This window comes from Ahaetulla prasina, chromosome 6 (assembly GCF_028640845.1).
Source record: "Ahaetulla prasina isolate Xishuangbanna chromosome 6, ASM2864084v1, whole genome shotgun sequence".
In the NCBI taxonomy this organism is placed as follows: Eukaryota; Metazoa; Chordata; class Lepidosauria; order Squamata; family Colubridae; genus Ahaetulla; species Ahaetulla prasina.
Window position 1 is genome coordinate 100591751 of NC_080544.1, and position 16600 is coordinate 100608350.

The 16600-nt window shown below is 44.4% G+C and overlaps 1 protein-coding gene across 11 annotated transcripts in view; it reads right to left on the reverse strand.

Annotated features, from left to right (window-relative positions):
- Positions 1–16600, reverse strand: part of ZMAT3 (zinc finger matrin-type 3) — a 32259-nt gene that overhangs the window by 11795 nt on the left and 3864 nt on the right. For 10 of the 11 annotated variants that reach the window (XR_009155758.1, XR_009155760.1, XR_009155761.1 and 7 more), the window contains exons 2-4: positions 12671–13005; positions 10623–10742; positions 406–572 (exon numbers count right to left, since the gene is read on the reverse strand). Coding sequence is in view for 5 of the 11 variants with exons in the window: in XM_058188498.1 (XP_058044481.1) it covers positions 406–572; positions 10623–10742; positions 12671–12946 (563 nt within the window). In the remaining 6 variants the exon portion in view is untranslated. Of the gene's footprint in view, positions 1–405; positions 573–10622; positions 10743–12670; positions 13006–14672; positions 14832–16600 lie in introns of those variants that run through there. The other variant, XM_058188496.1, reaches the window with a different exon arrangement.

The following is a 16600-nucleotide window of genomic DNA, read 5'->3' on the forward strand; positions in this document are numbered from 1 at the left end:
ATACGAAAAATACAAATTAATTTCAGGGAAGCGAGGAAGATTTTTACAGACATCAGCAGGAAAAGTTAGCAGAACTTTGGCTGGAGCTGTTACCCAGTGGTGGAATTCAAATTTTTTTACTACCAGTTTTGTGGGCGTGGCTTGGTGGGAGTGGTGTGGCTTGGTGGGGGTGGCTTGGTGGGCGTGGCAGGGGAAGGATACTGCAAAATCTTCATTCCCACTCCACTCCAGGGGAAGGATACTGCAAAATCCCCATTCCATCCCCACTCTGGGGCCAGCCAGAGGTGATATTTGCCAGTTCTCCAAACTACTCAAAATTTCCACTACCAGTTCTCCAGAACCTGTCAGAACCGGCTGAATTTCACCCCTGCTGTTACCGCTGGTGAGTGTTTTAATAATACCTACAAGAACGAGTTGTTCTGTGCCTCAGCCAGGCGTAGCCTCTTGGCGTGATTCTTGCCCTGGTAGTGAGCCTGGGCCACCGCTGGCGAAGAAAATGATGCATCACACAGTTTGCAATAATCGTTCTCCGTAGCCAAGATCACTCGCCCTCCAGGTTTCGGGGAGGAGCCCTGGGCAAAACAGGAAAATAGATTCAGATATATCAAAGCGGTTGTTTTTCTTTCCAAACGAAAGTTCTGAATGAGCCCCCTCCCAAAGCTGTCAATGCAGTATCTTGGGACTTGGTGTTACAGGTTTGATTTTTGTCATATTTGCTTACATAACTACATGATAAGCATCCGAAAGACTTTAGATATCTCCACCTTAATGAAATGCAGTGAGTGATACCTGAAAGATATTTTCTTTTGTCCTTGCTCTCCAAACCTCAATTTTCGACAGTCTGTTTAAAGACTATTTTTACGTGTGAATTGAAGGCAAGGTTATAGGTGGTTTGATCCAGATTTCTGGAGTGCAGAAATCCACCAATTAGAAAACCATCAGAGTTCTAAGGAGACTGTTCCATTGTTTAACACGTGTGTGTGTTTGTGTCAAATTTTGGCAACTTTAAGAGCTGTGGACTTCAACTCCCAGAATTCCCCTGCCAGCCCATTCTGGCTGGGGAATTCTGGGAGTTGAAGTCCACAGCTCTTAAAGTTGCCAAGATTGGACACCCCTGATTTAACAGGAATCATCAGGAGCTCACCCTGCCACGCTGTGCTTGGGCTCAAACCACCGGAGCTAAGACCACTTCCAGCATCATTAAGCCAGGGAGCCACCTTTTTTGCCTTAAGTTCCTCTATTTCCAAACATCAAGATCACGATGTAACACAGGGGTGTCAAACTCAAGGCCCGGGGGCCATATCTGGCCTGCAAGGTGCTTAGATCAGGCCCACAGGGCCGCCCTGGAAACAGCAAAGGACCAACCCGCGGTGCCTCTGCCAGTGAGAATGAAGCTCGGGGGGGCTGCGTGTAGCGCCCTCGAGCTCCGTTTTCACTGGCAGAGGGTTGCAGGAAGCCATCTCAGCCGAAAATGGAGCTTGCGAGAGCCATGGGCAGGCACTCCCAAACTCCATTTTTGCTGGCAGAGGGTTGCAGGAGGTCGTCGCAGCCGAAAACGGAGCTCGGGAGCCCATTTTTGCTGGCAGAGCGTTTTGGGCCACCACAGGCGCCCCTAACACGAGTGACATTGAGCTGGCCACACCTACATAAGCCCCCCAAGGTCAAACACAACCCTGATGCGGCCCTCAATGAAATCAAGTTTGACACCACTGATGTAACGCAATTCAATGCATGATTGCATTGGCCTTTTTATAGTCCCTGCAGCAATTTACATGGAGATGATGGTCTCCTAGAACAGGGGTTTCCAACCTTGGCAACCTCAAGACTTGTGGACTTCAACTCCCAGAATTCCTCAGCCAGCTTTGCTTTGCTTTGCTTTGCTGGCTGAGGAATTCTGGGAGTTGAAGTCCACAAGTCTTAAAGTTGCCAAGGTTGGAGACCCCTGTCCTAGAACTCTCAGATCATTTTCAAAAGCCATGCCATCAAGCCAGGTCTTCTTATCCAGAAACAGGATCACATACTTGTTATAGATGAACATCATCTTGTTATATCTGACCCCATATTCAAGCCAGTCAAAGTCATTTTGAATTGTGATTTTATACTCTTCAATATTAGGCAATTCAACAAGCTTGGTGACATCTGCAAATGTGGTAAGCATCTGTTCCCTTCCATCTCAAAGTCATTTCTAACAATTTGACATTTCCATCTAGGATAATATAGAACTATTTACAAGTATCATGCAGATACAATTCTTCAACCAGGTGTAAATCCATCACAGGACAGCACTTTCTACTCCATATTTATTCAAACTATCTGTTGTTACCCAGGTCCCAGTAGCTAGTAGGAAACTCAGTCAGTGTAAAAACAAACAAACTTTATTCGAACAGCTGAGAATTAACTCATTCTCAGCGTAGTTCAACTAAATTAAAGCAAATTCCTCCCAACACAATTCCTCAGTCCTATCACCAAACTTGGTCCAATTAGGCAAACTGCCAAAGGCCTTTCTTGGCAAAAATTCAGAAGACACCGATACGAAACAAATGCAACAACACAAAGTTATCAACGTTGTTTTCCGGCAAAGAGCCCAAATGCCGTTACTGGTCTTTTAAGCCTTATGGGAGGGGCCAATCATCTCTTGGCCCTATTCCTGAGTTGTTCTCTTTGCTTGAGCTGCTCTTGCCTTCTGGCAGCTCTTCTCATGCGTGCATTAGGAGCAGGCTCCTCCTGTTCCTCTGCCTCACTACTGTCATCCTCTGGAGGCACTGGAGTCCGCACCTCACTCCCTAATGGCCCTGGCCCCACCTCTGCCTCTGACGCAGAGCCCTCATCAGGGCCTTCCCCAGCCTCCAGGACTGGCCCATGTTCTTTCTCAGCCTCATCGCTGTCTGACTCCGTTGCCAGGTCCACAAGCTTCTAGCGGACCACAACACTATCTTAGGCCTTTTATTATTTCCTATTGTTCATTACCTTTATTTTCATTCGATATTTTTAAAGTTGGTACCATTGCCCCATAAAAACATACTTTAAGTAGTTAATCTTCTTTCTGGCTTTAAAGGTTTACAATTGCGTGTTACTGTTTTTGTAAATTACCCCAAAAATTCTGCACCTCAGCAGCCTATCAACTTTAAAGTTTATTCTTAGTATATTTATAGCCTGTTTTCTTAACGAATTCAACATTTCTCAATTTTTATTTTCCGATTCATCTGTCCATTATTTACCCAACAGTCTTTAGGCTGAGATATTGACTGGTTCACCGCTACTAAGTACATTTTTGATGAGTCTCCTTTTCAAACTACTTTGTAAAATCATAGCATCGTAGATGACTTCACTGGAAATTAATCCCAACAGAGCACATTTGCTTTTATGAGAGTAAGTATCATGGAAAGACATTTTAGATTTTTAAAGCTGTTCTTTTTTTAATCTAAGAAGCTGCCTCCCCCCAGTGGCCAGCCTTATGAATTTACACTTGAATGGAGGGAATATAACTAATTCCCTCAATTAAGGGATCTGAATTACACTGAAAGAGATATGAGAAAGTCAATTTTCTTTGTGTTTCTTCTAGAATACACAGGATCATTTATTTTGTAGTTCCCCAATCCTTTCAGGCATGATGGATATGTCTGAATGTGTCCAAGGGGTTGCATTCTCCACCTGGCAACTAGAGCAGGGGTGTCAAGGCCTGCGGGCCAAATCCGGCCTGTGAGGTGCTTAGATCTGGCCCATAGGGCCGCCCTGGAAACAGCAAAGAACTGCGGTGCCTCTGCCAGAGAAAATGGAGCTCAGGCGGACCGGTCTCCATTTTCGGCAATGACGGCCTCTTGCAGCCCTCTGCTAGTGAAAACGGAGCTCGGGGAGGCTTGGTACCCCCAAGCTCCATTTTTGCTGGCAGAGGGCTGCAGGAGCCCATTGTGGCTGAAAACAGAGGTTCAACATGATGTGAAGCTGGCAATGCTCCCCCCACCCAGCCACCCACCCCCTGGCCATGCATCCCGGCCATGCTCCCCCGGCCCCCGGAGGTCAAACCCAACTCTGATGTGACCCTCAATGAATTCAAGTTTGACACTCCTGAGTTAGAGAGTCCTGCTTCTCAGAAAATAAATTGGTGAAGATAGAATAGAATAGAATAGAATAGAATAGAATAGAATAGAATAGAATAGAATAGAATAGAATAGAATAGAATAGAATAGAATAGAATAGAATAGAATAGAATTTTTATTGGCCAAGTATGATTGAACACACAAGGAATTTGTCTTGGTGCATATGCTGTCAGTGTACATTAACAGACAAGATACCTTCATCCAGGTACAACACTTACAACACTTAATGATAGTCATAGGGTACAAATTTAAGACTTAATGATACAGCACTTAATGATAGTCATAGGGTACAAATAAGCAATCAGGAAACAATATCAGTATAAATATCAGGTGCCATTAAAGTAACTTTTACATGACTCCAAATATTGGATAGAGGTCAGGAACTAGTTATAAAATACATAACAATATGTTGAATGGCCAAATATATAGGCAACATGAAATCCGGTCATCAAATGTCCTAATATTTATTTATTCCCATGATCCACACCAAAATGCCAGTTTTATACGGGTCGTCCCTTGACCTACAACCATAACCGAGCCCAAAATTTCCATTGCTAAGTGAGACAGTTGTTAAGTGAGTTCTGCCCCATTTTATGACCTGTCTCGCCGCAGTTGTGAAGTGACTAGCTGCAGCTGTTAAGTTAGTAAAATGGCTAAGTGAATTTGGCTTCCTCCTTGACTTTGTTGGTCAGAAGGTCGCAAAAGGGGAATCACATGATCCCAGGACCGTCATAAATATGAGCCATTCACCAAGCATCCAAATGTTGAGCTCAGCTAGCTCAGCCACAGTTGCGTCAGATGCCGTGAGAAGAGACAAGCCAACTTGGTTTTCATTCCGATAGTGACTTCGTTTATTGGGTCTGCTACAACCCGGGTTTCAGTGAAAGTCGAGGTCTCTCTGTACAAAGTCAGCGCTGAGAGCTTCTGCCTCTCAGCCCCTTTTTAAACATCCCGCGCTGCTCATGTCCCGCCCCCTGGCTGAACTGCTCTGTTGATTGGATGCCCAGCTTCTCTCTCCCTCCTCGTCTGACAGCATCAGCTGCCACGTCATCTGCCAAATTCCGGAACTAAAGCAGCTCTTCCTAACGCCCAGCCCTCATCTCCCTCTATCCCAGCCACCAGTGTGATGATTCCCTTCCCATGCTTCCCAAACGCAGATCCCTGCAGCCCTCGAACAAGTCCTCGATATGTCATCCCTTTGGATCTTTGATTAGGGGCTGCTCCCAGATCTGTATCCCTGTAGTGCCATGTGTCGAGCCGGAGCTGGGCTCAACAGTTGATCCTACGGCCATAGGATGCTGCAACAGTCATAAGCATGAAAAACCAGTCATAAGTCACTTTTTTCAGTGCTGTTGGGATTTTGAATGGTCTCTAAACGAATGGTTGAGGACTATCTGTAACAGATAAGTGGTGTCGTGTCCCACTCCTCCGCTGACGGCCGGGTCAGGGAAATCCGAATCAGGCTTGCCTCTGCAGCTTTGCCCAAAGTCCTAGCAAAGTCCTCAGAGCAGAAAGTGACTTCAGCAAGATAAGTTCGACTTTGCCTGACTCAGAGACTGCCAGAAAGCAGATCCTTTATATAGGCCATGGGGTGTGGCTCCATGACTCAGCACTCACTAAGGCCTGCCCCTCCCTTCCTTCTGTTGCCTCCGCCTATCCAATCTTCTGATGCGAGGGTCACTCCAATCAGCTGTTGTTGGAAGTAAACTTTCCTCAGGCTCACATGCTGTGGAGGAGGGGGAGGGGTCTAGCTGCTCCGTTTGCCTGGGCATGGAGCCAGGGCTGGGGCCGGGGGATGCTCCCTCCTCTGCAGCCTGCTTGGGCATGGAGCCAGGGCTGGGACCGGGAGGTGCCCCCTCCTCTGCAGCTTGTCTGGGCATGGAGCCAGGACTGGGGCCGGGAGGCATACATTCCTCCGTGTTCGGGAGCAGATAAGCAGACCCCAGCTGCGGTGAGAGCGGACAAGACACAACAAGTGGAGGTTGCTTAGAGAAATATACATGCTTATTTTTATAGAACTCAAAGAAGTGGGGCGAGGAAAGAAACTTGATGGGAGACAAGGAATATCTGCAGACACCGAGACTGACGATCTCTCACACTTGTTAGTCTTCTTCACATGATGCATCTACTCGATCATGAGGAAGGAAGAAGCGCCTTGTTCAAATTCCAACCCTGAATTGATTCCACCCAGCCAATACATTTAAAGGAAGTCTCTGGATGACTGATAACTTGTGACAAAGCAATGGATCATTGAACAAATCAACCCAGAGTTGTCACTCAAGGCACACATGCCCAGATTATTCTAATTGTAAACATCATGCAAAGAGGAGAAGCTGTATCGTTGGGAACGATGGAAGGCATGAGAAGAAGAGGACAGCCAGCAGCAAGGTGGATGGACTTAGCTATAGTCATGATAAGTACATTGTTGGGAGATCTGAAAGAATAGTTTAGGGATAGATCATCAGGGTGAAAAATCCATCTATGGGACCCTAAGAGTTGAAAACAACTTGATGGCACCCAATCAATGAATCAATTAATCAATCAACTGACTGGAAAAGGGAACTGTTGGGCCATTCCTGCCCTTGTCAACTCCGAAACGAACCTGGCTGCAGCAATTTTGGAGGCTTCAGGGTTGCCACAATGCAAAGCTGGGATAGGGAAGGGAGAACATAGTTAGATGGGGGTTTTGTCGCCAAAACGAAATTGTTTCCTGTGGGAACCAAGGACATGCCAACGGGTGGCTGGAGACAGGAGGAATCCGGTTACCATGTAATCAGCCAGCACCTTGATTGGACAGTGTGACCGATTGTTTGGGGAAAGGGGAACGTTCACTTTTTAATCAGGTGAAAACCACAGGAACTTTCAGAGTCGGTTTTGTGCCAATATGATATCTCCAATAAAATTGTTCTTTGAGGAATATGCTTTCCTCGGAGTTCTGCTTTCTATGGAGTTATTACTTGGAACCATGGCAGTCATGCAAACAGGGATCTTCTCATGCTGGTTTCCACTTATGATCACAACTGAGCCCAAAATTTCTGCTGCTAAGCAAGGAAGTTAAGAGAATTGTATCTCATTTTATGACCCTTTTGCCATGGTTGTTAAGCATCACTACAGTTATTACATGAATTGTGAAATGAAGAGAATTGGGCTTCCCTCACTGACTTTGCGTGTCAGAAGCTCATTAGGTAGGTTGCAAATGACAAACCCAGGAGCACAGGTTGGTTTTAGCAGGTTCTGACCAGTTCTGGAGAACCAGTAGCAGAAATTTTGAGTAGTTCGGAGAACAGGTAAATATCACCTCTGATTGGCCCTGCACCCATCTATTCTCTGCCTCCTGAGTCCAAGCTGATTGGGAGGAAATGGGGATTTTGCAGTATCCTTCCCCTGCCACGCCCACCAAGCCATGCCACGCCCACCAAGCCACACCCACAGAACTGGTAGTGAAAAATTTTGAAACCCACCACTGCCCAGAATCCCTATATGCTGAAACCATCATCAATACACCCAGTTGAAAAGTACCCAACATCTGATCTTATGACTGTGTGGGATACTGCAAAGGTCATATATGTGAGTACTGGTGCTAGGTCTCTTTTTTAGTGTTGTTATAACTTTGAACAGTCTGTCAGGGTTCCAAGGAACACCCCCAACCACGAAGACTCCGAGGCAGGCAGTTCCTCAAAGTTCCATTTTATTAGAGATGTCATATTGGCACACCTGGGAAAATCTGAAAGGCCCCTGGGTTTTCCCCACCCAAAGGAAAGTCCAAGTCCCTTCCCCTGCACCCACATGTCCATCACATGGTGCAATCAATCTGGAGTGGCTCGATTACCAAACAAGGGAAATATCATACAACAAAGAAGAAAGAAAGAAGAGAGGAATGGAGAGTAAGAAAGAGGAGGTGAAGGAAAGAGAGGGATGGAGGGAAGGCGAAGGACAGGAAGATAAGTTAGGGGATAAGAATAGGAGAGAAGGTGAGAAAGGAGGGAAAGAGGAGAGGAGTGGGGGAGAGGAAGGGGAAGTAAGTACGAGGAGGGAGAGGAGGAGGAAGAAGGTAGGAAAGGAGAGGAAGGAGGGAGGGAAAAGAGGAGAAGAAGGTTTGCTGTAAAACGGAGGGAAAGAAAAGGTAGAAGAGCAACTCCACATGTTTTATTTTTGTGCTTTCTTTAGAGAGAATATGTATGATTATCTATGAATAAGAAAATGTACATTTACAATATGTGTATAAGAAAAGAAAAAATAAAAAAAATTATAAAAAAACATGGTCCAATCAATCCACCATCCCAACTGGAGATGTTTCCCAGTCACACTTCTCCAGGTGCAGGCTGAACGTCCTTGACTCCCAGAGAAAAGAATGCTGTTATGGCTATCTATCTCTATCCACTCCAAGCAACCCCACTCCCACAGCAGGCCTACACACTAAATGTGTCAGCTCTGAAGATCCAAAGAGAAAGATGGCCTCCAGGGCTGACACAGTCATTAAATGAATGAAAACTTGTAAGACAAAAGACTAACTTTATTTTGTCTGCATCGCGAGTTGATCTCACAAAACAACATATAATTCTACAGTTCTGGGGACAGGAAGGAGTATGAAAACTTGAATACTGTTTTGAGTTTCTGTTTCCAGACCACATATTTATCCCAAGGGGAACACTCAGCTCCTGGCATTTCATCTTATGGAACACAAGAAGTGCTCTTTTTATGTTGTAGCACCTGCCCTGTCGAACAGCCTCCCCCTCTCAGGCTAAACTTTTAGTCTTTGGGAAGGCCTTAAAAAAAGTGACTTTTCTCTCAGGCTTTAGGGAAAATGGGAGCCTGTTTTTGCTTCTATTGATGAAGACATTATTTTTGATTGGCCATGATTATGGCCCATCAAATCAGTGTCAACTCTTTGCAAGCACAAAGATAGAAACTGTGGTGGCGCAGTGGTTTAGAAGGCAGTAGTGTAGGCCTATAGCACTGCTCACTCCAGGAGTTCAATTTTGAACGGCTCAAGGTTGACTCAACCTTCTATCCTTCCAAGGCTGGTAAAATGAGGACCCAGTTTGTTTGGGGAAATATGCTGACTCTGTAAACCTCTTAGAGAGGGCTGTAAGGCACTGTGAAGCGGTATATAAGTCTCAATGCTATTGCTATTGCTAGAAAGAAATAATCTGTTCTCAACCTCATCCTTCAGGTCTTCCTCTGCTGGTCATCCTCCTTCCACCTTTCCCAGCTTTATAGACTTCTCAAGAGAACTAAATCTTCACATAACGGGTCCAAAAAATAAACTTTATTTTTCTTTTGTACCTTATTTATACGTATTTCAGTAAAAATGGGGGACCACTGAAATTTGCAAATGGATAGGCAGATGAACCACAATCTTATTTGACTTTCAAGTTGTGGGAGCTTCATCACTCGAAGCTTTTAAGAAGAGACTGGACTGCCATCTGTCAAAAATGGTGTAGGATCTGCTTGGGCGGGGGGTTGAACTGGATGACCTGCAGGGTCCCTTCCAGCTCTGTTAAGAGAACTAATAGCCCAAAGTAGACAGATTTGGTTGCCACAATGTACTAAGCCAATGGCTCTCAACCAGTGGTGGGATTCAACCAGTTCGCACCAGTTCGGGAGAACCGGTTGTTAACTTTCTGAGCAGTTTGGTGAACTGGTTGCTGGAAGAAATCATTAGGGCAGAGAACCAGTTGTTAAATTATTTGAATCCCACCACTGCTCTCAACCTGTGGACCGTGGGCCCGGGGGGCGGGGAGGCAATGTTGTAACAGAGGGTCTGCGAACGCTTTAAAAAATGTTATGATTTAAATCGTGAGTTAAGTCTTGCAGGTGCATGGCCACAAAATGGTATTTAAAGGAGGTTTGTGGTGAAGAAAATACTGAGAACTACTCTACTAAGCTACAATGTGGTTTGCGGTATGAAACCCACCATTTTGCTTTGTAAATTCGGGCTTGTGGCTTGATGTAATGTGTGGACCAAGCCAATTGTGGTACATCCAACATATTGTGATGAAGTAAACCATACCTGAACATAATGTGCAAATCAGGTTATAAGCTTTTATAACAAGATCATTCAGCCGAACCTCATCTGGACAATATATGAAATATATGTACTATGCTTAAGCCGGTTTGGTTGTTTACATTTCAACAATAACAGTCCACAGAGAAAGGAAAGAATTAGTACATTCAAGAAAAGTTTCTTAAACCTGCAAAGAGGCAGCAGCTTTGGGGGAGAAACAGATTGAAATGCTGGGGGCAAAGAATTAAACCTCCACAAGTTCCTATTTAAAGAATAAAATCCAAATGTTTTAAAAACAAGCATGTTTGGTACATCTACATTTACCTTGCCTTAAAGTTGAATGTTCACACTGCTTTTCAACAAGCCAACTCACTAGTTTGTAAGAAAACAGAATTAAGGCTTAGATTTAAAAGAAAACACAGAAATCAGAACAAAACAAAATAATATGCAATATCTTTTCTCTTCTGGAAGAGCACACACTACTGGGTCATTAATACAGCACTGCTATATATCCTTACCTGGGGTGTAAGAGATACCATCGGATGAGTAGCTGGCTCAAGAGAGTTACTCACTCGGGCAGGAGCTGGGCAGCTGTTGGCAGCATAGTAGTTGCGAAGTTTCTTACTGTGGTTTTTACCCTGGAAAACCAAATTTCTGTTATTAGCCTAGCAAAAAAGTGCATCAAAGCCATCGGTGATCTACCAACATTCCTTCGTTAAGCCTTCATCAATACTAAGGGGTGGAATTAAATCTTCAGGGCTTCTTTTTCTGTTGTTTTTTTAGGGGGGGGCTGAAGGGGAGTTCCATAAAGTGTGGATTTGGAGTTAGATTAAAGAGAAAAAATAATGCTTTATGTCTTGCAGGGATTGAAGAACGCTTTTTACCAGTGGTTGTTCTACCGGTTCACCCCAGTTCGGGCGAACCGATAGTGGCTGCGTCGGGAGGCTCCGCCCACCACCCATCCGGACATCATCACAGATGCTCTGCACATGTGCAGAAGGTTCTGTGCATGCATAGAAGCACCCCGCATGGACTCACAGTTCTGAAACAGTAGCGAAGTTAAGTGGAATTGCTTTTTACCCCGTAGAATGCCTGAAACTGCTCTCTACTAAAGAGTTTTGAACACATACACACAGGAGTAGAGTTACAATGGGCCATTCAGTCTAAAATAGCTCTTGAATAGAGGGAAAAGCTGGTTGCTCTTTCCTGCAGTAAGAAGCAGGTCTTTGCAATCAGATTAGGAAGGTGGGGAAAAAAACCCAGCATAATTTCAAAAGGCGATTTTTACCTCTATTTTAAAACAGGTATAAACTCCCTAATTTTTGGAAAGACACAGGCAGTCCTTGACTTACAACCATTTGTTTAGTGACCATTTGAAGTTACAGCAGCACTGAAAAAAAGCGACTGGATTTTGCACTTACAAACATGGCAGCGTCCCTGTGGTCAACTGATCAAAATTTGGATGCTTGGCAACTGGCAAGTATTTATGACAGTCCTGGGATCATGTGATTTACCATTTATAAACTTCCCGGCTTGCAAACTTACTTATAAATCAGGGGTAGTCAACCTTTTTATACCTACCGCCCACTTTTGTATCTCTGTTAGTAATAAAATTTTCTAACCGCCCACCGGTTCGGGGGGAGATGCGCGAGCTATTCTGGGACGTGGCTCTTTTGTTGCAGTCGCACTATAGCGCCATTTAGTTTCACTTACGTAAAGTCAACTAAACTTATGCGCGGGTGATACAAATAGTATATTTTCATAAATTTAAATTGTCACAGGGAATTTTATGAAAACCTAATGAAACTGTTTTTAAATAATGCTATGAAAAATTTTTTAAAAGTCAATTAAATTAAAAAAAAGGAAAGCGCTTCAGTATCGGACAAAACCCCTACCGCCCACCATGAAAGCTGGAACACCCAGTAGTGGGCGGTAGGGACCAGGTTGACTACCACTGTTACAAACCATAAGACACAATCACAGGGAAAAAAATAGCAGGCTTTTTTGAAAAAGAAGATGTTTCATTTATAATCTCTATATTGCACACTTATGGCAAAGGTATTGTGTGAACCATGACTCCCGATTATAGGTAGCGCTCGACTTATGACCACAATCGAGCCCAACATTTCCGTTGCTAATTGAAACATGTGTTAAGTGAGTTAGCCCCATTTTACGACCTTTCTTACCACCGCTGTTAAGTGAATCACTGCACTTGCTAAATTAGTCAAAGTAATTTTTGCTTGTCAAAAGGTCACAAAAAGGGATCACATGACCCCGGGACCCTGCAACCGTCATAAATGTGAGTCGATTGCCAAGCATCTGAATTTTAATCAAGCGGCCATGGGGATGCCACAAGGGTCATAAGTAAGAAAACCGGTCGTAAAGTCACTTTTTTTTTTCAGTGCCGCTGTAACTTCGAACGGCCACTAAATGAACTGTTGCAAGTCGAGGACTACCTGTATATATCACCTTGGAAAACAAGGGGGTGACTTTTTGGGCTGTGAAACTCAACTCAACGCCGAAAGAGTCACGGGGCGGTTTGGACATGCGGGCGTGACATCCTCACCTGGTAGTGGGCCTGGGCTTGCTGGGCAGAGTTCAGGGTGACGTTGCAAAGCCTACAGCACAATGGCTTGCAGAGCTCCTCCAGCAAGGGGTCTTGCTCCCCCCTCGCGGCGAGTTCCTCATCTTGTGCAAGTGGCAAGGATGGCCCCGGTCCCAGTGGTTTCGGTGGAGAAAGTCGCAAGGTGGCTGTAGGCCTGGTGGCCACTGACATAGGAAGAGATGGGGGCGTCTCAGGAAGAGGAAGAGGAGGAAACCCAGCGCGCTGCAAGAGAATCATTGGCTGACCGAGCTTCTAGCATTCTTTCTTTGGAACCCAAAGGCGGCTTCGGATCTCGACTGAAAAGCAAGAAGAAAATTCAACTCAAACAGGTGCCTCCAAGAACGAAACGTCAAAATTGGGGTTGGGTGATATACCAACAGGGCAAGATTTGGTTCGACTCATTCAACTGTATTCTACCCGCTAAGGATTTTTTTTAATAAAGTCTCTTAAGTCACAACTGGCTTGAAAAATCGAACAGCCCTCTCTCAATAGAGGCGGAGGGATACAACGTCATCTATCTCCAATCTACAACACAGTCCTTTCAACAGTTCCAAGAAGGCTCCACACCAGAGGTAGGTTTCAGCAGGTTCTGACCAGTTCTGGAGAACCAGTAGCGGAAATTTTGAGTAGTTCAGAGAACCGGTAGTAAAAATTCTGACTGGCCCAGCTGGAGATTTTACAGTATCCTTCCCCTGGAGTGGAATGGGAATGGAGATTTTACAGGATCCTTCCCCTGCCACACCCATCAAGCCACACCCAGAGAACCGGTAGTAAACAAATTTGAAACCCACCTTGCTCCACACCCATTTGCACTACTCAGGTGACCCTGAAGACACAGATAAACCCTCCAAGTGGCCTCAACGACTCTCTAAAAGAATGCAAATGACCAGCTATCTGCAAGGAGTGTAAATCCTTCCATTCCACAACATCCAGTCAGAGCTGAAGAAGCTTCTTGGATGAGAAGCTAGATGACCTACAAGGTCCCTTCCAATCTATTAATTCCCTCAACACTATAATAATAATAATAACAACAGCAACAGCAACAACAACAGAGCTGGAAGGGACCTTGGAGACCTTCTAGTCCAACCCCCTGCCCAGGCAGGAAACCCTACACCATCTCAGACAGATGGTTATCCAACATTTTCTTAAAAATTTCCAGTGTTAAACTATTCACTAAGTGTGCATTACTTTTACTATTAATCTTCTCATCGTTCCTATCACCCATCTCCTCCCACTTATGACTGTACGACTGTAACTTGTTGCTGTATCCTTACAATTTATATTGATTGTTTCCTAGTATGATTTGATTGCTTATTTATACTCTATGACTATCATTAAGTATTGTACCTTATGATTCTCAACGAATGTATCTTTTCTTTTTATGTACACTGAGAGCATATGCACCAAAGACAAATTCCTTGTGTGTCCAATCACACTTGGCCAATAAAGAATTCCATCCTTATTCTGATCTGGTGAATAAGAAGCGAAACATCTTCAAAGAAATATCAGAAAGTCCAGTTGCCTCTTGAAAAAAAGCACCTTTGGGTCACAATTGGCTTAATAATAAACTGTGGTTTGCAGTCCACACTAAGTTCATGTAACAGGCAATGCCAAAGGCCAGAAAATCACATTTTAGCCTACTGAAGAGGTGCAAAATGTGAGATTCTTTCCTCCAGCTGATATCGTTTTGGAGCAGAGGTGGGTTTCCGCAGGTTCTGACCAGTTCTGGAGAACCAATAGCGGAAATTTTGAGTAGTTCGAAGAACCGGTAGTAAAAATTCTGACTGGCCCCACCCCCATGTATTCTCTGCCTCCCGAGTCCCAGCTGATTGGGAGGAAATGGAGATTTTGCCGTAACCTTCCCCTGGAGTGGAGTGGGAATGGAGATTTTACAGTATCCTTCCCCTGCCACGCCCACCAAGTCACGCCCACAGAACTGGTAGTAAAAAAAATTGAAACCCACCACTGGTTTGGAGCCAGGCTTGGTGAGGCTATCAACAGCTCGATGGCCCTCCTTCCCACATCTGAAGCATGGCCTGCCTTTGGTAGCTCTAGGGGCCTTTTTCAGGGTAGAAGAGGAAGGCTTGTTCCAGCTGCGGCCCCCACAATTCCGGACTCTGGCCAGGTCAATTTCCATCTCCACTGCCAACACATACCAGCGCTGAAGGTCTCGGGGGCGGGGGGCCTCGGGAGCTACATGAGACGCACCAGTATCCCTTCCATAATTCTGCCCTTGCAGGGGAGAGAGTAGGACTCAAAATTTGGCGTATTAGGGTACTTTGTGGGATTTGGGGAGGTATAAAGGTCAAAATGATTGACCTGCTGCACAACTCCCCAAATCCTGCTTCCAAAGTAGGAATATAACCTCAGAGGTCTTTGGAGTGTAGCCCTTGACATGTTACCAGTAGCCTGGTGTGATCCTCAGTGGAACTTGTCTCTGGTTTAGCATAGGATACGGGTAGCCCTCGACTTACAATTGAGCCTGAAATTTCTGTCGCTAAGTGAAGCAGTTGTTAAGTGAACTCTATCCCATTTTATGACCTTTGTTGCCACAGTTGTTAAGTGAATCACGGCTGCTGTTAAGTTCGGAACACGGTTCTTAAGTGAACCTGATTTCCCCATTGACTTTGCTTGTCAGAAGGTAGCAGAAAGTGATCCGGGTTACTAATTTATCAACTGCAGTGATTCACTTAACAACTGAGACAAGAAAGGTCGTAAAATGGGGTAAAATTCACTTAACTAATGTCTCATTGAAAAACAGAAATTTTCGGCTCAGTTGTGATCGCAACTCGAGGACTAACCGTATTGTGGATTGCTATCACTACAGGAGGGAGATTCAGGTATCTTCTAGCATTCTATGCAAACCTTGCCAAAGAACACACTTGTTGCTAGACAACACTATTTACATTTGTCTAAACTTATTTCCTTTTTTTTTTTTATTTACATTTATATCCCGCCCTTCTCCGAAGACTCAGGGCGGCTTACACTATGTCAAGCAATAGTCTTCATCCATTTTCCAAACTGAAGCTAGGATTAAGTCTGTCCATATGTTATGAAATTAAAAAGTTTTGATCATATCTTCTGACTGCTAGTCATGGGTTCATTTTGTCAGTCTTCTGCTTATTTATTTTTTTTGCATTTATATCCCGCCCTTCTCCGAAGACTCAGGGCGGCTTACACTATGTCAAGCAATAGTCTTCATCCATTTGTATATTATATACAAAGTCAACTTATTGCCCCCAACAATCTGGGTCCTCATTTTACCTCCCTTATAAAGGATGGAAGGCTGAGTCAACCCTGGGCCTGGTGGGGCTTGAACCTGCAGTAATTGCAAGCAGCTGCTGTTAATAACAGACTGTCTTACCAGTCTGAGCCACAGAGACCCTATTGTTATATTGTCCCTGTTCTCCCCAAAACTTGAAGTCGGCATGCAGTAATGTTAGGCACTTTAAGTGATGTGTGGATATACAAGATGGGCAGGATAAAGTTTTTGCTAGATGCAATGCACACACAGACACAGACACACACAAAAACACAAAATTGAACTCAGAGAATCCCATTTCTGCTTTCTACTTTTAGAGAAGGGAGGAAACAACCCTGCAAAATAAGTTGAGAAATGGACTAGTGAAGGTTATACAGTGAAATTCATTGCTTAGGGGGGACCTGAATAAAATCCAATCTTTTAAACCTTTCACTATTGAGGCGATTGATTTGACTGAACTGAAATTTGCTTTTGATCTGCAATACATTTTCTAATTCTTCTTCTCCCAAAGAAGGGAAAGAAATAAGGAAGCCCAGTTCAGCAATATTCCTTTCATGTAACCCCATCTGAAAGATCTTCCCCATTCAAATCCACCCCATCTGAACATTTCAGACAGTTCAAAGAGGAAA